Raw genomic sequence first — 25,532 nt, 5'->3', positions numbered from 1 at the left:
ACTTGTTTTGGGGGACAAAAAGAACTTTATTAATGGTTTTTCTTACTATATGTAAATATAGCAGAAAATATTGATTTATAATTAGCAGTCCTTATTATACTGGGCATGTGATGACATTGAGAGTCTCAACAGTGATTCTCAAGCTCATTATTACTTTTTATATTTTGTATTGATGTCTTTATATCTTAAATTTTATCTTAAAATGAGGTTCATAATAACAACTAGACTCATAGTTTAAAAAATATCAATATAATGTTTTAAAGGAGGAATAAAGTTATTTTTATTAGAATAATATATGTGTTAATATATAAATGTTTGGGCCCAGCTACACAAGAAGATGTAATGAAGTGGACAGACACTGTACCTAGAATTGGTAATTTAAATACCATGGACAACATTGTCATTGGTGACATGATTTTCTGAAATGATATATGGATTTTGGTAAATTTCTGAGCGAAATTAACTAGTCTTTCCCAAATCGCACAGTAGTTGCGTTTTGGGGAAATTCAGTAACTGTTAAAACTATGCGAAAAATACCTTGTAAAATGGAATTAGGTTCTAGGCCTCTGATCATTATAAACAGATATTTCACCTACATGGTGCTGGACATCCAAAAGTCCTAGAGAAAGAGAAAAATCGTTCATTTGTATTGATTGTCCTACACTCTGTAGGACTGTTAGCATCCTTGATCTCCTCCCCCATCATTATTGTGATGATCAGATCCCCCAAAATTTCAAAACATGCCCTGGAAGGAAGTACTAACTAAGTTAGCGACCACTGATTTACAGTGAGAAAATAACTATTCATCTTGATTTAATTATCTCTTCTTACCTCAAGAGCAAAACTCAGGACTACGTTGCTTTCTGAAAGCTTTTGAAAATTTGGAGCTAACTACTTGTTCGGAGCTTGTTTAGTCTCTAGTTCTTCTGAGGATATTAGATGCTTTTTGTAGTTACAAAGTACTTTTAGTGCACATAAATCAGGCAAGTATGTACATATATACATTTTCATATGTGATAAGTATGACTAATTTTATTTCCTGTCACCTAGGGTAGCCTTTTATTTATCAATATGCTCAGGCCCTTTCCTTTGGTAGGGCAATTGGGGTAGCAGCCTAGCGCCCTTCGTGAAGGTTGGGATTTCTATATAGGACACTGCTGTTTATTCTGAAGATAATTAAAATTGGATTTTGAACTTTGTCTTTAACCATATCCCAATAGGCCTGTACAAGATGTAAACAGTGCCACTAGTTGCTCATGCAGTGCCCAGGCTTGCCCCCTTCAAGAAATGGTCCTATATATACACACAGTAATCAGATGGTTGGGGAAAGAGATACCATTGTTATTATTACTGGGGATAGTATTATATACCTCAGAGTTATTGGGAGAGTTATCGGATCATATCTGTATAGCCCATAGCACAATGCCTGGAACATAATAAGCATAGTAATTATTTAAAGTTGAAAAAAACTGGCTTTGAGTAGTTTACTGGCTTAAATATCAGATCTTTTGACTCTGCTGCCTCATATAATCTAAAAGTATTACTCTGGGAGTTAACATGTATGAGAACAGTGGCATGGGTCGGTACTTGGGTAGCGGTTGAGAGAAGTATTTTATCAGCTGACATTGTTTAGAATGCTAGTGCATGGTGATGGTAAAAATCTGACTGAAATTGGTCTTTTGCTCTTTTGTTATTGCTAGTACCTGGGCAGACCTTCTATTTATTGCTCAGCCCTGGAATACTGCTGGGTTAGGAGCACTGGATTTGTGTCAAATAGACCAAATTCAGTTCGGCCTTCACTCTTAATGACTGTGTGATCTGGGACAGCTTATTTGGGCTCTTCAAGCCTCCATTTCTTCTTTTGTACATTTCACATAATAGTACTTCATAGAGTTGATGTGAGGATTAAATGAGATAAGGTGAAACAACTTCACAAATAATAATTTCCCTTCTGACTCAAAGAAAAACTGGAGGATAGGTCACAAGTCATTCAAGGTGGACATTTTAACAGCCTCACAAAAAAAGTAGACAAAATTAAGCCAAGTAAATATGAGACCTTAGCAACTAGACTAGAGCAATCTGGAGTCATTAACTCTAGGGAAATATGTTTTTACCCCACTCACTTCCTGCTGAGACTTGAAATCTTCTCTCCCTTTAGATTCTCTTCCTCCGCTTTGTAAGATTTGGAGTTTCCTAAGGATTTTTCTCTGCACCCTTCTCCTTATTGTCACTTTTATGTGCCACTGCTGTGCCAATCAGTGAGCTGTTACTACAACTTACACAGAAAATTCTGGTCATGCTAACCAGTTAAAAACTGCAAGTTTTAAAGTTTTTTGAACAAAAGATCTGTGTTAGTATTCAACAAATAATTTGGACTGTCATGTTGTAAAAGACTCTTTATTAAAAACTTGACAATACTTGCGGCTGGCCCCGTGGCCGAGTGGTTAAGTTCGCGCGCTCTGCAGCAGGTGGCCCAGTGTTTCGTTGGTTCGAATCCTGGGCGCGGACATGGCACTGCTCGTCAGACCACGCTGAGGCAGCGTCCCACATGCTGCAACTAGAAGAACCCACAACGAAGAATACACAACTATGTACTGGGGGGCTTTGGGGAGAAAAAGGAAAAAATAAAACATTTTAAAAAAAAACAAAAAAACTTGACAATACTTAATTGTTGTTTACATAGTTGGCAATATTATTTAAAAACTGGATAGAGTCCAGAAAATTATAGAAGTTCTCTGGAGAACCATTTAAAAATTTAAGATTATTTAATTTTGATAAGAGGAGTCTTAGAGTTAATTGTCTTCAAATAGGTGAAGTTATTATAAGGACAGTAGTGATCAGTTCTGCATATAAATGAGAACTAAAGAGGAAATAGGTTCTGAAATTGTGGAAAGAAAATTCAGGTAGAAGTAACATTGAAATTCTTGAGTTCTAGAGTGATTAAATACTGGAATAAAATGCCAAGGGAGACTGAAATTTTCACCACTGATAATTAGCAGATTGTTGAATCAGCAGTCTCAGGTAATTGGCACATTGGATCTAAAAGCAGAGATCCAGACATGCCCTCGTATGCCCTCTTGGGGTTCCTTTCAGCACCCTTCTTTCACTCCTTGAGGTATTACACAATATTACATTTAGATTGTAAGGTGAGTTTTAATGAAAATGACAGGATGGATCCTAGGAGCTTAAAGCCGATAAAACCTGATAAAAGGCAAAGTGATTTTTTTTTTAAACAGATTATAAAAGTTAAGATAATTCTTGCTAAAAGAGATTGTTCAGTCTTCAGAAAAACTTGAGTAGCTTCTTGCTGTTTTCTTTCCTTGAATTTAAAAAGATTATGGGGTATATAATACATGTATTTCTGTATTCTCTAAGCAGATGATTTCCATGCTAAATCACAGAGAACATCTGCAACACAATAGATTCCTTAGATTAGATCATCACAATATCTTTTACAAAAGTACTGATTTTTACTCACTTTGTTTTTCCGTGTTTGTTTTAGGCACCGAGTGACAATGGTTCTAAAATCCAAAGCTTTATTTTAGAATGGGATGAGGTAAGTAAATTAAGTCTTTTTAAATTAGGCTAAAATTGTGTGCATATCCTCAGGCAGAAATAACCTTTTTTGTTTTAACAGTTAAGTTTTTTCCTCTTTAAAAACAATGTGAACGATTTCATGTGGAGCATGAGTAAATTGATGGTGTTCTTAGAAAACAGTACTGACTAGACCTCCCTGTGTTTTGTTTTGTTTTCCACTAAACCACCACCATCAAAGCTGTCACTTTGGTAATTACCCTGATGAAGGAATTTTTTTTTCACATCAGCCTTAAAGGCACGTGTACTCGTTTATTATGGCTGCTTTAACAAATTACCACAGACCTGGTGGCTTAAAACAACACACATTTATTCTCTTATAGTTCTGGAAGCCAGAAATCCAAAATGGTTTTGGACACACCAAAATCAAGGTGTCACAATGGCCATGCTTCTCCAGGGACTGTAGAGGAGAACCCATTTCCTTACCTTGTCCAGCTTCTAGAGGCTGTCCTCGTTACTTGGTTTATGGCCATATCAGATCCCCTTTTCTCCCCCTGTTGCCATTATACATTGCCTTCTTCCTCTTCTGTCTTCAACTCCTTCTCTGCCTCCCTCTAAGGATGTTTGTAATTCGATTTAGGGCCCACCCAGATAGTCTAGGATAATCTCTCCATCTCAGAAGCCTTAACTTTAATCACCTCTGTGTAGTCCCTGTTATCATATAAGATAACATCCACAGGTTCTAGGGATTAAGATGTGGATATCTTTGGGGGACCATTATTCAGTCTACCACAGCAAGCATACTGGACTGTATTGTTTAGTACTTTTACTGTCATTTACAATGTTCTCTCTTACCCTGCTGCTAACACCACAGCTAAGAGGAGGGGCCAAAGGGAGTAGAAGAAATTCCATTGATAATTTGGGAATGCAGCAGTATATTAAAAGAGTAATGAAATACAACCAAGTAGATTTTATTCCATTAGTTCTTAGAGAATTCAGAAATAGGAAATCTATTACTATTTCATGGTAAGTTAGAAGAAAAACCATATCATCTGGATAAGTTATGAAAAGATATTTGCTAAAATTTAGCACCCATTCAGTTAAAACTCAAAACAAATTAAGAATAGAAAGGTAAATTCTTATTTGATAATTATTTTTATATTAAGTGAAGTACCATCACTGAACAATAAAAGCATTTCTAGTCAAAGCACAAACCAGTCAAAGTTGCCAGTTATTCCCACCTTTGTTTAACATTATTCAGGACATTATAGTTATTGCAGTATGATTTGGAACCAGAACAAGAAGTACAGCCATGGTGGCTGGGCAGGGGGGCAAAATTATCATTATTTAAAGATGATATGATTTTCTATTTAGACAACTCAGTAGAATCAACTGTAAAGATTATTAAAACTAACAAGAGAGTTTAGTAAAGCAGCCAGATATGGATTAAAGGTTTTCTTTGAAGCTGATATCACCCTGAGCACCCTTTCTCTCTACCAACACAGTAAAGAAAGATGGATGGAGAAAGAGAGACTTGTCCATTTTATGTAGCACCCTAAATTTCCAAAACTCTTGAGTTGTCCTGAGCTGCAGACTTTTCTCTCCCATCTTATTGCCTATAATTGGGCTTTTCTCTCTGCTTATAATCTTTCATTGTTACATCTAAGCAGTAGTGGCTCCAAACCCTTTATTTTAAAGAAGCTTAGCAGCTGTCTAGGTGGGGGTTTAGGATGAGTTGGGGACCTTTTCCTAAAACTGTTTGCATAGAACTTTTCATAGGATGAGGAATACCGCCAGTTGTGCGTATCAAAAATCACCCTGTTTTCACCACTACCAGTCCCCCCATAGAGATTGTGGGGTCTATACCTGGGAAGAGTTTCTTTCATTAAAGCCAGAGGTTTAGCATCAGCTAAAACAGGGTACTTATTTCAAGAGTATGCAAAGATACCTACTCTCCAGTTGTTGAACTCTGCATTTAATGATCAGTAAATATCATATAAAAGATGTGTGTTATCTCAACTTTCTCTTGAGATCTGTGGTGTGCAGGGTAACAAAGATGACTTTTAATATACACTAGCTACTATGTTACTGTCTGTCAATTAGGAATTGATGTGTATTTATCTTTTTACAATAATGATACAATAATTTCTTTTAGGGAAAAGGAAATGGAGAATTTTGTCAGTGTTACATGGGCTCACAGAAGCAATTTAAAATTACTAAATTGTCACCAGCGATGGGTTGTAAATTTAGACTATCAGCCAAAAATGACTATGGTACAAGGTAAGATATATTTTAATGTAGATATCCTAGATTATCCAGTCAACTTCTTTGTGTAAATTCTTCACAGTCCAAATTATCCACTAAAAATTATGCTTTAGTTTGTCACTTTGTTGATACAGTTAATATGTATTACTGGCCTAGCAAAAGCTGTAAGAGAATGTCTTAGTTACATAAATGCAGTTTTAAAAGAATACTGATTCATTTTAGGTATCTGACCTGGTTGCCGTAAAGATACCAAATCCAAGATATATTATTTGGATTATAATTAATCATCAAAATTGTCATTTTCAAAAAAATGACATTTATCAAAAATGAGTTGTTTAGCTTTAAAAATAACTTTTTTTTCATTCCTTCTTAAAAACCATTTGTTTCAACAGTGGTTTTAGTGAAGAAGTCTTATATTACACCTCAGGCTGTGCACCTTCTATGCCAGCAAGTCCTGTGTTAACAAAGGCTGGGGTTACTTGGTTATCCTTACAATGGAGTAAACCCCTAGGAACACCATCAGATGAAGGAATTTCTTACATTTTAGAGATGGAGGAAGAAACTTCAGTAAGTATGAATATGTATTTTAAATAGAGTATTTAAAACATCTTTTAGTGTGGCACTAATCTTGATACAGCAAATATTGCCACGATAGTTAGATCCTTCCCCAAATCCTTTGAATCCTTAGTAGGTTATTGTTTGGGAGAAGACAGTTTTGGTTTTTTTAATGTGTAGGAGGGGGTTTTGCTTTTTATGTGTGTTTGAATGTATGTTTGTGCCTGGCAGCACCAGCATTTTAAGTATATATGTTTTGGAGAAAATAAAGTGGGGAAGAATCACCACAGCCTTCTAGATTAAGCAGCTCTAAAAGATAAGGAAATAATGTGTCTGCCCTTCTCCAGCTGTGTTCATATACTGCTTCCCTGCAAGTGCCATAGAAGATTTGAAGAGCCTCATAAGACTATGGTACAGCCTGAATCTAGTTACCAGTGGCTCATCTCCCATGAACTGGAACCAAGCTGAATAAGAGTTAGGGTGTCTTCTGTTAGTTCTTGTAGTTCCATAGCTTTTCAGAGCTACTGTGAGGCAATATGAGTCAAGAATAGCATTGGTCCACTCCTAGGTATATACCCAGGAGAATTGAAAACAGCTATTCGTAAAAACATTTGTACACAAATGTTCATAGCAGCTTTATTCATAATAGCCAAAATGTGGAAATAACCCAAATGTCCATCAGCTGATGAATGGATAAACAAAATGTGATATACCCATACAGTGGAATATCTTTCAGCCATATAAAGGAATAGAGTACTGACACATGCCACAACATGAATGAACCTTCAAAACATCATGCTAACTGAAAGAACTCAGTCTCAAAAGACCACATAAATTACGTTGTTCCGTTTATATTGATATGGGCAAATCCATAGAGACGGGAAGTATATTAGTGGATGAGAAAAGAGGGGAAGTGACTGCAAACCAAAAAATAAAATATGGGCTTTATTCTGGAATTAGGAATTAAGTGATGGTTGTATAACCTTGTGAATATACTCTAAGTCATTGAATTTTATACTTTAAAATGGGAATTTTATGGTGAGTTATATCTCAGATTTAAAGAAAATTTTTTTTTAAAGATTTTATTTTTTTCTTTTTTCTCCCCGAAGCCCCCCGGTACATAGTTATATTCTTAGCTGTGGGTCCTTCTAGTTGTGGCATGTGGGACACCGCCTCAGTGTGGCTCAATGAGCAGTGCCTTGTCCGCACCCAGGATTCGAACCAACGAAACACTGGGCCACCTGCAGCAGAGTGCTTGAACTTAACCACTCAGCCTCGGGTCCAGCCCCGCAAATTTTAAAAATTTTAAAAATAACATTGAGAAAGTAGTGAAGCATTAATAGCAATCCCAAACCTAAGTGACATCCCTACCAAGGCAACCAACCATTCATTTAGTCACCTAAACACAACTTTGTGTTCAGAGCAAGTTAAATATGTTAGTTACAGTTCTGTTTAGCTGTTGCAACATCTGTCTGGGAAATTCCTGCTAGTTCTAGGGATAAGCTTAATGATGACAAAGTTAACATTGGCTCTGACTCCTCCCTCAGCACAAAGATCTTCTCCTGGCTACTGTATTTACTGAGAATCTGAGGTCTCTCTCATCCTCCTACAAATATTTAGTAGCATTTCTGGATCTGTCCACTCAAGATAGAAGCATCAAAGTAAGGATTACACTCAACAGAGCATTAATCACTGCACATAGTAGAAAATGAAGAACACCTGAATCTTTTCACATTCTTGTTGTTCCCCATATTTCTGCTGTAACACATTCAGTGAAGACTTGTTTTCCCTTTGTAGGGATATGGTTTTAAGCCTAAATATGATGGAGAAGATCTTGCTTACACAGTGAAAAATCTCAGACGTAGTACAAAGTATAAATTTAAGGTAAGTTTTGAAAGCCCTTAAAAGAGTTTTGTTGTTCTTATTGTTCCTGTTATTTTAAAGCCATGTACATAACTCACTCCTCAGTTTTAAATCTTAAGTAATTTTGGCCTTTTCTAATGAGCTTTATTGTTTTACTTTCTTGCTGTATAACAGTGCTTCTCAAACTTTTTATATTTAAATTCAAAACAATTTTAATGTTTTATGAGACTCTTATTTGTATAATGTGAACAGATGTCTTTTAATATCTGGCTGTTGTTAAACATACTCAGAATATGATTTTTTGGCAGAGATACCAGAAAAAGTAATGGTATTTTTTTCTCAGTACATCATATCAAATGGTGCACAATTTCAGTTGTCCCATTACTGGTAGTCACTTGATGAAGGTGATATCTGCCATGTTTCTTCACTGTAAAGTTGTTCTTTTTCCTTTTGTAATAAGTATTTTGTAAATACTATGTTAAACATCTTATTCCTCATCAAACTTTTACCCACTAGTTTTAACACTCATTGATAATTCTTGCCTGAATCAATTATTACTATGATTAATGGTTGCCAAGTAGTGATTTTTTTATTTTATTATTCCTTCTAGATTTATTAGTTGGCATTATACTACAAGGAAAAGCTTTCTCTTCCTCATTTATATTAGAATGAACTCATGGATTCCTGTATCTTGAGTGGGTTATGTTTTGTTACCATGGTTATCAATTGTGAGGGTCAAATTGTCTCAGATTTGGGAGCCCCTTCAAACTGGCTTCTGATTCCTTTTGACATGTCCCTCTATCATTCTTTGAGCCCTTCCTTTTTGGCACATGATATTCCAGTCTTGTCTTATACTTTCCCTTCTTCAACCTTGGAATTGGCCATCTCTCAAAGCACCTGGGTCCTTTTAGTGGACAGTAGCATTTAGAACCCAAGGTCTAGGTAGTAAGTATACTTACTGCTAAAGGGGTTTTGCGCCTCCTGGGCACCCTCTCACTGGACAGAGCTAGGAACTATATGTATGTATATGTTTTTTGTATATATATATATACAGTTTACATGCACAAACACATTTACAACTGTGTTTCTATATATATCTATTTTTAAAAATCATGAGTTCACACCATACCGCCACAGGTTAATTCTAGTTTTCTCCTTTACTTATTTCCAACCACCTTCATCATCAGTGAGAGACTTTGCCCCAGTTATGTTCCATATATGTACTTTTCGGCTCAAACTCCTTCTCTTCCCCTCATACCCTTCCCTAAGGTCCTACTCAGAGTGTTTGAGTTCCAGCTAGCCAAATGGCTGCTGCCTCCACCCAGTCCACCCCTGTCCTCCAGCACAAATACTTGCCTTGTTTAGCCCACCTTTTGACCTTTGGACTGAATTATTTCACGAGGAAGGCGGAGAGACACTCAGTGTCATTGTTGCTTGCTTGAGCCATGGAGACTCTACATATCATTCTTGCTCACTTGAAACAGTAGCAAGCTTTGAAAATTCTTCTGCTGTAGAAACTCCTGAAATTCTGTATCCTTCCTAGTATAGCATCCATTCTAGGATATATTTTAGCTCTGACTTGGTCAGTGATAAATGATGCGGGGTTGGTGAGCCGAGGAGTGGAAAGAAAGATTTCTTAGACTCTTAAGATCTGGCAGTAGTGCTCTTTTATTTAGAGAATAGAATAGCATGGGGACAGGACCCATGGGCAGTCAGAGCTTCTGCTGCTGCCGCTTCTGCTGCCCACGCTGGCATGGGGACAGGACCCATGGGCAGGCAGAGCTGGTACGTGGGGTCAGGACCCATGGGCTGTCAGAGCTCCTACTGCTGCCCGGAGTTGAGGGTTGGGGTAATTTTATAAGGCATGGGTATGTGAGTCATTTCTTTACAAGACAAAGGAAAGAACATGAAAAAAAGTTAAAATGGTGTCAGTGCAGATGGGGTCTGGTCGTTGGGTGATCCTATGACTTTTAGACAAGAATCAAATCGGATTAAGTAAAGGTCAGAAGCCACCATCCTAAATCAGTTACATGAGATTGCCAGACAGCAACCAACTTAAGTTCTTGCCTTCCCCGTTAAGAGTTTCTAGGGACAAGGTCATCTCTCTTCTTCTTCCTGGTACAGAGAGGGAGGCACCTTTTACAGATAGAGATTTACCTTACAAATGTAAATGTGTCCCAACAAGGGCAAGTTCCATTCCCCAGAGCCTCCCTCCCTGTCCCAGTTTATCAAAAGCAAGCAGCCCAAAACAATCCCGATGCCAAAGAGACATATCTTGGGGTGGCCAATTTCAGGTCCCTACAAGGTCATCCCCCCTTCCTTCACAAATGCAGATATCTCTCAAAGAGCAAGCAAATTCCAATCCTAGGAGCTTGCTTCTCATCTGCAGTTTTTTAAAATTAACCAGCCTAAAAATCCTCCTCAATAAACATTGCTATTTCTCGCAGGCAGTGCTTGAAGTAGTTATTATACCAGTTAATATAAGCCAGCCTACATTTTTGTGCAGTTTTCCCAGAAATACAACGGATGGTTATTAGTTGATAAATTCAACATTTGAATTTTCCTACCAGTGCTTATTTAATCAAATCATTTCAAATAAATGATAGAAGCCACTGTAAATTGTTTTCACTATCCAAAAGCAAACATAAATTTTATTACTCTTTGAGAACCTTAGAAAGAAAATTTTAATGCTGGGGCCGGCCCGTGGCCGAGTAGTTAAGTTCATGCACTCCACTTCGGTGGCCCAGGGTTTCACTGGTTGGGATCCTGGGCGCGGACATGGCATCGCTCGTCAGGCTGCGTTGAGGCGGCATCCCACATTCCACAACTAGAAGGACCTGCAACTAAGATATACAACTATGTACGGGGGTGATTTGGGGAGATAAAGCAAAAAAAAAAAAGAGAGAGAGAGAGAAGATTGGCAACAGTTGTTAGCTCAGGTGCCAATCTTTAAAAAAAAAAAAAAAATTTAATGTTAATGGGAAATTTGTTATATAGTGCATAATACTTATATTTGTTATGGTTTATTTCATATACTAGTTTCATTTTTAAAACTTATAACACTGGGTCATTTTAATTTCCAAATACAGTTTTCATATTTACAAGATATATAAAATGCCTGAGAAGTATATACCTTCATTCCAGTTTTTCTCTCATGATGATACTGGATTATATTTTGCTTCAGTAATGATTGTCATACCAACAGGTCTTTTAAGGGGAAGTTGTTTGTGTCTTTATAATTTGGTAAGTTTATTATAGTTCTTAGAATTCTACTGCCATGAAACCATGTGCCATGGTGTTATTGCCACATAGGGACAAAAATGTGTACACACAACCAGGAGTTAAATTCCTTACTAATTACTGTAAACAAATCTGAAATTTCTCTTTAAAACTGTTTCACTGTGGCAGTCACTCTCAAATTGCAGGGTATACAATCAGAATCTCCAAGGAGACAATAGCCTTTTCCAAAAAGCACCCCCAAATAACTGGAGAGGGAAGGGGAAAACAGTGTGTCCCTAAACCACCTCTTAACAAATCACTGGATTGTAGGAGGAGATTATATGCTGGTTTATTAAATAACAAATAAAATAGTGATAATATCTAGAGCAGTAGTTCTCAAAATGTGATCACAGGACCATTCTCTCATCACCTGGGAACTTGTTAGAAATGTAAATTCTCTGGCCCCACCCCAGAGCTACTCAATCAGAAATTCTGGGGGTAAGGCCTAGCAATTGATTTTTAGCAGGCCCTCCAAGTGATTCTGATGCTTGCTGAAATTTGAGAAACACTGAACTAGAGGAGAAAAAAAATATCCAGCAAATAGAAAATGATGACTGTATGAAGTATTCTAGAAGCCCAGACATTTCTTTTGAATCTGCCATGTGCTGGGTGCCAGCTGTGAGGGGGTTTTGAATCATTAAATCCTATTGCTGTGTCTCGGTCTTCCTTTTCTAGTGTGACATTGCAGACTCCTCTTTCAAGCAAACATGTCAATATAAAATCTTAACACTCTAAAAAAATCTTAAAATCCTAAGCAAAAGCAATAAAAATATTATAATCCAGGAAGTAATGACTAGATAGTATATTATTGTTTGTAAAGAAACAACAAGCAGGGGCCAGCCCAGTGGCGTAGTGTTTTAAGTTTGCGTGCTCCACTTCAGCAGCCCGGGGTTCACGGGTTCGGATCCCAGGTGTGGCCCAACATACTGCTCATCAAGCTATGCTGTGGTGGTGTCCCACATATAAAATAGAGGAAGATTGGCACAGATGTTAGCTCAGGGACAATCTTCCTCAAACAAAAAGAGGAAGATTGGCAACAAATGTTAGCCCAGGCCAATCTTCCTCACCAAAAAAAAAAAAAGGAGGAGGAGGAGGAAAGAAAGAAACAATAAGGATATGATTAACATAAAAGAAAATTGTAATATGACCAAATTTACCAAATGCCAGAGTTCTAGGTTCTACACTACGGACAATCCTAAGACAGTCAAAATACCAAAACAAAATTAGAACCATGAAAAAATGTTAAGGACCAAAGAAAAAAGAAAAGAAAAATTTAAAGCATAAGATAACAGAATTCTTAAAATCATTTGAAATTCAGAGTGATAAACAAGCAAACAGTGTTAATTACATCCAGTAGTTCACTGGAAGCTGGGCTAGGACCTGGTGTCCACATTTAAAAAAAAAAAGAATTAAAGGCTTCAGAGGATAATGTCCAGTCTCTGTGACTCTGGGCCACTGGAAAGCTGATGCCTTGTTTCCTAAAGTTCCTGAAAAGTAAGTTTTTCAAGTAGCAAGGCTTCTAAAGGTCAAGGTCTGAGTACCTTGAACTGAGAACCCTTAGATACTTTGACTTCAGCTTGTTACTTGTTTCTGAGGCCTTTTCAGAGGTGGAGAGAAATCAAAACAGTTAGCATCTTGAATCTATCAACTTCTCTCATCTTCCATCCTTGAAATTCACTTAGACATCAGCATCTATGTCAGTACATAGTCATGTCCCTTTCATCTTTCTTATCTTGTCTGGTGTCATTTTATGATGTCTTCCTTCTCCTCTGCCCTAATCTAAGTGTGCCTGAGTTTAGTCCTTAATCTTCTTGGTATATCTCTTTCACCCTTGGATATATCATCTCTTTGCCTTATATCACCGGTCATTTCTGTCATGAAGAATACTGAATCTCCAAACCTGTTCAGTATCACTTTCAGGCTATTCTCTCACCTTCTAATTCAGGTTCTATTTTATAACTAGATTAATCTTTCTGAAACACAGCTTTCCCCCTAAAAAACAATGTACTTAGTTTTACCTAAGATTCTTTATATTCTGACGCATTCAGTTATTAAAATGTACTGCCTTTCACTCCTTACTTGAACTGGCTACCTCGCCAGGTTGATTACTCATCCTTCCCTGAGCAGAGCTCTCTAGTAACCATTCACTTCTGCTCTTATCCTCAGGTCTTTCTGTTCTCTCTTATCCAAGCTTCCCCTTTCACTGTTGTTGTCAGTATTACTTCCATTTGCCTTTTCAAAACCTTCCTGGACTGTTTTATGTAGGCCATAGTAATCTTTCTTCTCTTGCCTAATTCTTTTGATATGCATATTGCCTATCTTCCACACAAAGATTCTAAACTCATTGTAAGTAAGGAGTGCAGAACACCTAGAGTTCCTAGCACAGTGCTCCCTTTGTGGTGGGCACCAAATTAATGTTTTGATTATTTGTAAAATTTGTGGAGGGAGAAAAAGATGACCTTAATAGCTTTATACCTTTAATACATTTATGGCTAACTGAAGTAAAAGGAGACACTGCTGAAATATATAGCCTTAAAAACATAATTAGTGGATCCTTATGGTTTTTAGAGTCTGCTCTTACTTTAAAAGCTTCCTCTGGTTATTAGGTTTAAGTAGACACTGTGTACCATATTAAGAAATGTTTTGATCCCCTTTGTAGTCTAATTTGTAAAGCAGCAGAGTGAGAAAATTCATCCTGAAATCCATGTGAATATGTGAGAGGACTGAGGAAGCCTGAGCAAAATTGAACAATTGGACTAAATTTTACCTTCTCATGGGCTGCATGAGTTATTTGGGGTAGTAGGTTTATTTAGATCCTTATCTATAGTGTCATGTCATAGTGGTCCCCAGCTATGAGTCATTCATTCAACCAGTAATTATTGAGCATCTACTCTGTGATAAGCACTGTTCTAAACAGTAAGAATACAATAGTGATCAAAACAGCTAATATTCTAGTGGGAGGAATAGACAATGAAGCAAACAAATATCAGATAGTGATAAGTGCTAAGCAAGTTAACTCCAATAGGGTGAAGTGACAGAATAACTGGAGAGTCAAGAAAGTCTTCTCGGAAATGACAACAGATCTGAATAACAAGGAGGTAGCATGGTCAAGGTCAAAAAGAACATTCCAGGCAGGGGAGATAACTGCTAATGCAAAATACCCTAACGTGTAGGTAGTCAGGAGTGAAATCACATAGGGCATTGTAGGCCATGATAAGGAATTTAGATTTTATTAATGTGAGAAGCCATTGGAGGGTTCTAAGCTGAGAAGTGATAAAGTCCCTTTAGCTGCTGTATAGAAAGTAGATGCAGTTGGGGGAAGGAATGGAAGTTGGGAAACTAGTTAGTAGTAGATTATAGTCATTCAGAAAAGACAAGATAAAGGAGGCTTTGACTAAGGTGGTGGTAGTAGTAGAAAACAGAGAAGTGGAGGTAGAGTTGACAAGATTTACTAATAGATTTGATATGTAGGTTTAGAGCAAGAAGAATCAAGGATGTCTCCTAGATTTTTGACTTGAGCAACTAGGTAGATGGTAGTGCTTTTTAGTGATGGGAAAGAACAGAGATGGAGCAAGTTTGGAGAAGAGAAAATCATATCAAGTTTGATATTGGACTTGAGATTTAAGTTGAGTAGAAGAGATAAGGTAAAAATATAAATATAATTAATTTTCTGAAGTCAAATATAATAATACCTAGCTATGAATTATACTTTTCTGTTGCTGTACAACTTAGCTTGAAAGAAAGAACATTATCATCTCACAGTTTCTGTGGGTCAGGAATCTAGGACCAGCTTAGCTGGGTGGTTCTAGTGCAGGGTTTCTGTGAGGTTGCAGTCAAGATGTGAGCTTAGGCCACACACTTCTGAGGGCTTAGCTGGGGCTGGAGGGCTTGCTTCCAAGTTCACTCAAGTGGTTGTTGCCCGGAGCCCTCAGTTTCTCACTGACTGTTGGTCAGAGCCTTCAGTTTCTTACCAGTCGGGCTTCTCCATAGGGAAGCTACACACACCATCATTTCTGCTACTTTCTGTTTGTTAGAAGTCATTAAGTACAGTTCAAAGGGAAGAGGAATTAGGCTTTATCTTTTGAAGACAGGAAATTCAAAGAATTTGTGGACATCTTTTTAAACCTCTGAAGAATATTAAAAGAATAAGTAAAGCAAGCCTAAAGCCCATCAAGTATCACAATCGTCCCTGTGATGACTCTTGTTTAGTATCCAAATGTTAGACTCACACTGTATTCCCAGCACTGACTCTAAGAGGGGACTGATTATACCTGAATACTCTTCAGATATGCTGAGTCCCTATTGAAGACAAGCAGTAAACACATAATGCTCACATAAACAAGCCATCACAGTCTGAAAACTTTCTTTATCATTTGATTGAGCCTATTTGTCTCTCATCACTTCGTTCATTAAGCCGGTATCTATCATTAGGTGTCAAACATTAATTATTTTATGTCTCCGTGTTCTCATCACAGGTTATTGCTTACAACTCAGAAGGTAAAAGTAATCCAAGTGAAATAGTAGAATTTACTACATGCCCTGATAAACCAGGAGTACCTGTAAAGCCTTCAGTTAAAGGAAAGATACATTCACACAGTTTTAAAATAACTTGGGGTAAGATGTCATGCATATCTGTACATCATTACTCTTATATTTGATTAAGATGATTTGAATATTAAGATAATTTTTAACATATTTGAGTAAATTTGTTAGCTCAGGCAAGTTCAATAAGAAATGTGAGAGTCATTCATTGTTTGAGGATCTTTGTTGTGGAAAGCTTTGTATTCACACATACTAAGTTCAGATTTGATACAGGGAGAACTTGGGATCCACTGTAGGACTATGAGCAGGGGTAGCACTGTACGAAATGAAAGATTACTGAACTTGTAGCTAAAGTCACCTGGGTCATCCTGGCTTTCAGGAGAAAAGAAAATCATTCATTTAAAACAAACATTTATTGAGCACCTGCTTATATACTACTTAATGCAAAACCAATAGAGTAATGCGATGCTGGTATTAATAAAACATTGCAGATTATTCTTTTTTCTTTTTAAGAAATCCTATGTTTGGTATTTTGTTTTTTAGGGTTTTCTGTCATTTTTAAATTATATGTACTTTGCCTAATACCCTTTTTTCTTCTTTGAGTAGACCCACCAAAAGACAATGGAGGAGCAGCCATCAATAAATATGTAGTAGAGATGGCAGAAGGTCCTAATGGTAAGAATAACTGTTAAATATTGATAGATTTATACCAGTCAGTCGGCCTCTATTTCTCATGACTTTACATTTTATGTGATCTCTTTTCTTTCCTCTTGATTTTTTTCCTTTGTTTGTAGCAGTTAAGCTTTTGCCTGTTATGACCCACTTTAAGTTGTAATCAGTCCCCAGAAATACAATGAATCAAATGTAGGACTGCTGTACACTTATCATTTACGTTTGCATTTTCAGGGTTTTTTTCTCATTTGTTTGCATTGCTCAGTTGCAATATACCTAAAGTCTTCTGAAGGTTGGTTTATTAAGTTAGATTTATATCCAGATGTACAGAGAAAAACTATCTTCTAAAATTTAACTTACATTATACTAGTTTTAGTAATAAATTCTATGCCTAGTGAACTTTATTCTTGACTCATACATTTAGCAATCTTTGTTTCTATGAACTGACCTATTTCCTGCCAAAAAACACAAGGATGTCTTTTAATTAAGGCTAAACTTCCTATGGTATTGGTTCTTTCTGTTCTTTGTATGTTATAATGTTATTACTGGACCAGTAAACACATTTAAAATGCTTAATTAAAAGCAAATTACCAATCTAGGCCAAAGTCTGTACAGAGTTACAGAGATATTTCACTTCAACAAAGCCATGCAAATTTGTCTAGGAAGCTGCACACATAGAGAAAATTAGATCATTTCCAGGAAACTCGAACAAGCTTAAATTGTTTCTGACAAATTACGTAAACACTTATTTAGTGAAGCTAGGATACCTGCTGTGTCCATGATACCAAAACGTTAAACATTACCTTGCAGCTGATCGAACATAATTCTTCACCTTACAGGAAACAAATGGGATATGATATACAGTGGAGCTACTAGGGAGCATCTTTGTGATCGACTGAATCCAGGCTGTTTCTATCGTTTACGAGTTTACTGCATCAGTGATGGAGGACAGAGTGCGGTAATACTTATGTGTAGATTTTTTTTTTCAAGTTTGATCAAATGAGATGGGATCACCAGATGTTACCTCAAATATTTAAATGTATCCATACATGTATAAAAGTAATTTCTGTAGCCCAGGCGGTTAATTTTAAAGTGACCAAAATATGTTAATGTAGTACTTAGCTTATGGTCAGTATTCAGTGAATATCTACTGTCTGGTTGGTGTTTAGCTTTGGAAAAATATATCCAAAATATACAGTATACACAAATATACAAAAACATTGCATAAAATTTTATAAAGATAAATTTTAGGATGCTTAATAACCATACCCAATAGAAATAAAATAATTGTAGACTGATTTACTGCTCCATAAATTACATGTATCAGAACAAACCATAAAATATCATTTACTCTTTAAACATAGATTCTTATAGTTACTTATTTCAGAAAAGTTGGCAATTACTTTTATTATTAGAGATCCAATAACCAAAATGAACTTAAAATGTACTGTATATGGATGGTACTATGTACAATGTAAAATGTAAAATGTACTATGGATTATAAATGAGACGTGTAATGTTCTACAGAGGTATGGTTTTTAATAGGAGTGAATTTTTTTTTAATGAATTTAACCAAGAATGGTTTCTTGGAGCATTCATAATTGTTATTATTTTTCAAATGGAATTTAGTGCAATCAAAGTATATTTTTAAAAGTGAATTATAAGCATTTTGTTGAAAATGCGAGTATCGTGAAACCAAATGCAAGTCCTGCCCAACAGGCTTGGGATCTAATTGCTTCATTTATCTAATAAAATCTTCCTGGATTTTAAAAAAAGGAAACCCTTCCTTCCTCCCCCCTCCTAAAAAAACTCTATTTTTCTGATACAGTATTACAGCATTCTTATATAGGATACCTTTCTGAATAAGGTGATGACCAAATAGCTTATTTATGTTTGGAAAGATTGTTAAGGTAAATCTTAATACAATGCAGATAAGAAATATGGCACTGAGTTTATTTCATTGTTTTTAAGAGAATGTTTTTAAAAATAAAACTAAAAGACATTTTTTTGAAAGATAGCATAGAAACTAAAAATAATACCAATTACTTGGAAATATGCCAAATACTTGGAAAAGCTTACCTGATTTTTGAATTATTTTTAAGAGGAAAGGAAGAAGGAAAGATTTTTTTTAAATAAATAAATAAACGAATTACTGTTTAGGTTAAAAGTAAAGTAGCCAAAATAGTCTAAACCTCCTGAAAACACGACAGACCGTTTACAAAATGTGTTAAAACATCCTTCCTTAGAAGAGATTTGTGGATCCATTAGACAGGATCAGAACTAATGTCCATTAGGTTGTGTTAAGAGTTTGTTGGTTTCCTTTTGGTTTTTAATTATGGAAACAAGGGAGAGTTTTTTGTTCTTTTTTTTAGTGCCACCACCCCCCTGTAACTTTCTTTGTATATAGTAGTCACATAGTATGTGTCTTTGTCTGTATAAAATTTGAGATTAAACGATTTAATTGGATTTTGATTTTATTCAGAACTTTATTCCTTTTCAGTGGATAGTCAAGTACCATTTGAAGCCATTGATGCAATCTTTGTATTTGTGTTATTTTCCTTTAACAAAAACAATCTGATTATTTGGCTTGGGGCATTTTTGTTTTGTTTTTGCTTTGTTTTGGCAGGTATCTGAATCTTTACTTGTGCAGACTCCAGCTGTGCCTCCTGGCCCATGCCTCCCTCCCAGGTTACAGGGTAGACCCAAAGCAAAAGAAATACAGTTACGATGGGGTAATTTCCATTTTGGTAATAAATTATAATTAAGTTAATACTAAATATATTTCTCTTGTTAAACTGCATAAATCTTGTCACCTTTAGGACCCCCTCTGGTCGATGGTGGATCACCCATTTACTGCTATGATGTAGAAATGTCTCCTGTAGAAAAAGATGAACCCAGAGAAGTTTACCAAGGTTCTGAAGTAGAATGTACAGTGAGCAACCTTCTTCCAGGAAAGACTTACAGCTTCAGACTGCGCGCAGCTAACAAAATAGGGGTAGGAGGATGTGCGAACTGAATCATAATCACAGTAGTGTTTTATATAACATATATAATTGCACCCATTATTTGGCCAGTTTGCTTTCAACATGTGACTCCAAATTTTACAATTGTTAATGAGCCTATATTGATAAATAAGAGAGAGGTCAGTATATCCTGCAACTTAATTGTTATAGAATCCCAGTACATTTTCAAAGCCCACTTATGATTTCTGACATTTTGGACTTCAGCTGAGCTAACGTTTGCCTTTCAGGCAGTGCTGATAGGGTTTACTTAGTAAATTTAAGAGTAGAAAGGAGATTATAAGATGAAATACTTGGAGTAATTAAGGTTTTTTTGTTTTCTTGAGGAAGATTAGCCCTGAGCTAACTGCTGCCAATCCTCCTCTTTTTGCTGAGGAAGACTGGCCCTGAGCTCACATCCGTGCCCATCTTCCTCTGCTTTATATGTGGGATGCCTACCACAGCATGGCTTGTCAAGCAGTGCCACGTCTGCACCCGGGATCCAAACCAGCAAACCCCGGGCCGCCAAAGCGGAACGTGCGCACTTAAGCACTACACCACCGGGCCAGCCCGAGTTACTGTTTTTTTGAGGCTGGTTATATGCAGCATTTACTTTCAGATGGACTAATTGTGATTTATTTTTTGCCTACTTATGTTTTAAGCATTTCTGGGTTTGTGTGGATTTTTTTTTAATGTTACCTATGTATTCGTACAGCTCCACAAAATGGACAAAATAGCTAACATCTCCATTTTACAACTGAGGAAACTGGGGCTCAGCAAAGCTAAATATCTTGCCCACAGTCACGCAAACTAAGAGGTGATAGAGATAAACCAGACAGGTTTGTCAGACTCCAGAACCAAAGTCCTTTATACTCAGCTGTGATACCTCTCATCTCTGCATTAAATCCAGTTCTCTAAGGACAAAGCAGTAATTTCTTACCTCAGTTGAATAGTACTCTGTTTCTTTAAACTCTTCTGTAATTAATATTTCACAAAATTAAACTGACAAATCTCTCCCTTCCCCATTATTTCAGATTTTAGTGAACTGTACTATATTTTACACCCCATTCTCCAGCTGAGTTCAGTATTTCTGTCTGTAAACTTATTTTTAAATTTCTTAAATGTCCAATTTACATCCTTTGTTGGCAGAACTTATGTAAGTCATTCCTTCCTGTCTGAAGTCATCATCTTGTCAGCCCCACAAGGCTGCAGTACATTGAGATACCATCTTTAATCCTAGTGCCCTTAATCTATATTTTCAGGTTTGTGATAATTTGTCAAAACCCTCTTAAGTAAATATGTGCTTTCTATACTTCCAGAGAATATACATTTTAGACCCTTCTAAAGCTATTCTAAATGTTAAGATATAATTTATGCCTACCATCTCTCATGCCTTTAATTGGTATCGATTTCTTCACTCATCATAATTTCTTCTGACTTATTCTACCTACGTAGTTCCCTCGTACCCTCCCCTTCTTATAAAAACCAATTCATGAAGGAAGTATAGTAAATGAAACTTAAAAATACCCACATAGTCACTTCCATGATCATTAAATCTTTTTACTTTCTGTGAATGCTTTTAGAATTACAATCACCAATTAGTCTTTAAGGAGAGGGATGATGCACTTAATTATTTATGAATATTTACGGAGAGCTGTGCCATCAGTGGGTGAAAAGTAAAACACTGGTTATATTTGTTTGTCTAGTTTGGACCATTTTCAGAAAAATGTGAGATTACTACAGCCCCTGGACCACCAGATCAGTGCAAGCCCCCTCAAGTGACATGTAAATCTGCGACTTGTGCACAAGTAAATTGGGAGGTATTGTAATTTCTGTTGTCTTATAGTTACTTTCTTAAATGATCAGAATAGTTTATATAAAAGAATAAAGATACTGTCCATTTCACCTCCTAAATTATACAGAGTAAGTCCTAGTTAAATTCATGTGGTAAAAAGTGAATTCCTTTTTTTCTTTGAAGCGTTTAAGTAAGGTATATTTGCTTTACAAGTATTTAGATTGTTGTACATGGTGTGCTTTGTATTTTATCAAAGGCTGTGTCTCAGTCCTGAGATATTTAGCCATTGGTGAGCTTAACGTTCAGAATAAACATTCATAGGAGTTAATATAGTAGTATTTCTCTTACATTTATTATCTCCGGTGTATTTATTTGGTATAGTAGTAATCAGTAACGGTAATTTCATTTTCAGTTTCCTTTGAGATTTAAGAAAGAAAATGTCCTTGTATGACTTAACATTTTATACTACTTAATAGAATTATTTTGAAGTATATTTACCTTAAAATACTCTTTCTAAAGTGATTCAGTCATATTTCTACTTCTAATTGAAAACAAAGTTATATATATATATATATATTTTTTAAGATTTTATTTTTTTCCTTTTTCTCCCCAAAGCCCCCTGGTACATAGTTGTATATTCTTAGTTGTGGGTCCTTCTAGTTGTGGCATGTGAGATGCCGCCTCAGCGTGGTTTGATGAGCAGTGCCATGTCTGCGCCCAGGATTCGAACCAAGGAAACACTGGGCCACCTGCAGCATAGCGCGTGAACTTAACCACTCGGCCACGGGGCCAGCCCCAAGTTATATTTTTTGACCAATCTTAAACTGAGGTGGCCTTAATGAATGAAAACATAATATAATATTGAACAGTTTTAATTCTGCTTAAACATTTTTTAAAAATTCAGAAGCAATCTAGTTTTTGACATGCTTAGGTTAACAATATTTTTGTCCAAAAGCTTATTTAATCAATGACAGAATTTGAGACCTTTATCCTTTCCTTAATTTAAAGGTCCCTTTGAGTAATGGAACTGATGTCACTGAATATCGACTGGAGTGGGGAGGAGTTGAAGGAAGTATGCAGATATGTTACTGTGGGCCTGGTCTCAGTTATGAATTAAAAGGACTTTCACCAGCAACTACCTATTATTGCAGAGTCCAGGTAAAGGCGACTGGGGCCTTGTCACTTACTCTATTCAGAGGTTTGTGTTTTGTGAGCATTTTCATGGTCATGTTTTTGTTAACTTATGGGCTCTGTTAATTTGTAGGCTCTGAGTATTGTGGGTCCAGGCCCTTTCAGTGAAGTAGTAGCCTGTGTGACTCCACCATCAGTTCCTGCCATTGTGACTTGTCTTCAAGAAATAAGTGATGATGAAATAGAAGATCCCCATTATTCACCTTCTACATGCCTTGCAATAAGCTGGGGAAAGCCTTGTGACCATGGTTCAGAAATCCTTGCCTACAGCATAGACTGTGGAGATAAACAGCCCTTGACAGTGGGAAAGGTTACAAGCTATATTATAGACAATTTGCAACCGGATACAACATACAGGTACACTCTGAAAACTATATTAATTTTTGCCTCGACCAGAGAGATAAATAATCATAAACTAAATTTCTTTTTTTTTTTTTTAATCATGGCACTTAGAATACGAATTCAAGCCTTGAATAGCCTTGGAGCTGGCCCTTTCAGTCACATGATAAAATTAAAAACTAAGCCCCTCCCTCCTGATCCGCCTCGTCTGGAATGTGTTGCCTTTAGCCACCAGAACCTTAAACTGAAATGGGGAGAAGGAACCCCAAGGACATTATCAACAGATTCTATTCAGTACCACCTTCAGATGGAGGATAAGAATGGAAGGTAGGTGTTTTTAATTGCTTCTTTATCTAGTTTCTTAGGGCTTAAGTATATAAATTTTCAAAAACTGAATTCTCATAAGAAATAATTGTGTGCTGTTTTCAAAACATCAGAAAGCACAATGATTTCTTATTTATAACTTGTGAGAGAGCTGCCAAGAAAGAAAAAATTAAGTGAGCTATTCTTTGGCTCTCTTCTGCAACCCATTTACTCTCTTCATGCTAGTAAAAGAAGCCTCATCTTTGCTACAAAATGAGCTCCTCAATGCTTATTTCCAGCCAGAGGCAGTTTTTACAGTAAGTGGTTGATTGGCTTAAAGCCTCTGAGGTCCTTCAGGGGCAGAGATTATGCCTCACTCTTCTCCACACCCCGTCACAGGGCCTGCACACTAAATGAGTATAGTTCAGTTCCTCAGTGTCAGATCTCAGTTAGACTCTGATTATTCCGTCCCCTTGCTACTCAGGTTCGTATCTATGCTGCCACTCTTTACATTATCATTACACCCTTGCCATATACTTTGCCACTAAATCATGCATTTGAATTACTTTACTCAAAGTAGTAATATAAATTATTCAAATATCAATCTGGGGCTGTTTATTGACATTATATCCCATATAAACAATGCCATATACCCTCCACAGCTTTTACTCTTCTGATATTTTAAGAATTTGAATTTTACTTTTCACTCAATTTATTAGAAACAATTTGTATATCTGATGGATTCAGAGTACTAGAAAGAGTTTTTCCCAAGGTTACTTTGTTTTTTGTGTTGGGTTTGTATCTTACCCAAGTATTCAATAATAGATTCAAATATATGCGGTGCTCGTACATGAGTACTATTAGAAATACTTACACGTTTAAAATCACATTCAGAATTAAACATACTGTATCACCAGTAAGAGCATTACACAGAGCAAACAGTATTGATCATTTCCTGAAATCTGTGCCTCTATGAATTTTATTTTTTGTTCTTGGCAGAATTTTATGTACTGAAGGAGTTCTTCCTCGCCATAGGTTTTTGGTATAGCCGTTTATCCTTAATATGTGTTATTATTGTTGGATGAATTAATTCTTTAAGTTATTTTCATCCCCTTTCTAGCATTTATATGGGGTAATACAAAAAGGTTTACCGGAAACAGGTCAAATTAGTGTTTTGGTTGAAAGATAATAGAATTGAGATTCTATTAATGTAGTTTATATTATAGTCTATATTCTATTATAGAACGTCAAGCTTAATTAATATTTAGCTAGCATCTAGACAATTGTTGTAGGGTGTGCGTATAGCTAGAGGCATTTGGCTGTGGAAAATAAAGAAACCCTTTGATGTTATTGCAGATTTACTATATAAATTTAATATCTTTAGTTACACTCCTTCCCTTTGATTTTTCACAGCTAATTACACTTGCTGTGGGATAGTGTCAGGATGCAACTTCCGCTATTCCCTGACCACAGGTCTTGTCATTGTTCAGCTTTTTTCAACGGTGGTTTTACCAGTGTTTTTTTTTCCTACCATTAAAAAAAAATTTGGAGATTGAAAAGGCAAGACTTATCCAATTACTGCTTCTTGGAAATACTGTTACTTGTAGTCATTAAATATTTTCATTTTTAACCTAACTACAATTTTTAAACTCTTAGAACTATATGAGCATTCATTTTTCATTCTCCAGTTTCCAAAAATTTAAAAAACAGCCAATCAGAAATATTGGGGAACATTGAACTTATGGATAACATGTATGATGTTAAACTTTCCATCGGACAGTTCAAGTAGATAATTTATGGAAAATTATATATTCTCTCATATTGCTATGTAAATCTCTAGAAAACATCACCAAATCAGCTAACATTATGCCTGGGAATTAAGAATTCTTTTTTATGTGACAAATTGTACGCCCATGACTCTAATTAGAAATAATTTATAATGAAAATTGTGTTCCGAGTATCTTTAAAAATGTATACATTAGAAGACAGCAATCAGAAACAAAGCTATACAAGAAAGCCTAAGAAGAAACAGTTACCATGATTTGACATGAGATTTAGCAAATAAATTTTCCGGAAACCATGTCAAACTGGAAAATTTTTATTTCTGTGATTTTCATCATCTGATGAAAAAACACAGATTTATTTGGAGTGACAAACCATTCCTTGCATTAATTTCTAGGAGCAACTTATTACTC

At 36.1% G+C, this 25,532-nt stretch overlaps 1 protein-coding gene across 5 annotated transcripts in view; it reads left to right on the top strand.

Moving 5' to 3' along the window:
• The window catches only part of FNDC3A (fibronectin type III domain containing 3A), a 201,198-nt gene that overhangs the window by 163,675 nt on the left and 11,991 nt on the right, over positions 1-25,532 (top strand). For all 5 annotated transcript variants that reach the window (XM_070578164.1, XM_070578162.1, XM_070578165.1 and 2 more), the window contains 13 exons: positions 3,503-3,556; positions 5,690-5,814; positions 6,192-6,366; positions 8,152-8,238; positions 15,972-16,110; positions 16,645-16,713; positions 17,550-17,668; positions 19,337-19,442; positions 19,530-19,705; positions 21,416-21,529; positions 22,513-22,662; positions 22,769-23,052; positions 23,149-23,361. In XM_070578164.1, coding sequence (XP_070434265.1) covers positions 3,503-3,556; positions 5,690-5,814; positions 6,192-6,366; positions 8,152-8,238; positions 15,972-16,110; positions 16,645-16,713; positions 17,550-17,668; positions 19,337-19,442; positions 19,530-19,705; positions 21,416-21,529; positions 22,513-22,662; positions 22,769-23,052; positions 23,149-23,361 — 1,811 coding nt within the window. The remainder of the gene's footprint in view (positions 1-3,502; positions 3,557-5,689; positions 5,815-6,191; positions 6,367-8,151; positions 8,239-15,971; positions 16,111-16,644; positions 16,714-17,549; positions 17,669-19,336; positions 19,443-19,529; positions 19,706-21,415; positions 21,530-22,512; positions 22,663-22,768; positions 23,053-23,148; positions 23,362-25,532) is intronic.

This window comes from Equus przewalskii, chromosome 16, assembly GCF_037783145.1.
Source record: "Equus przewalskii isolate Varuska chromosome 16, EquPr2, whole genome shotgun sequence".
In the NCBI taxonomy this organism is placed as follows: Eukaryota; Metazoa; Chordata; class Mammalia; order Perissodactyla; family Equidae; genus Equus; species Equus przewalskii.
The sequence above is the reverse complement of the archived record's forward strand: the minus strand, read 5'-3'. Positions and strand labels throughout refer to the sequence as shown.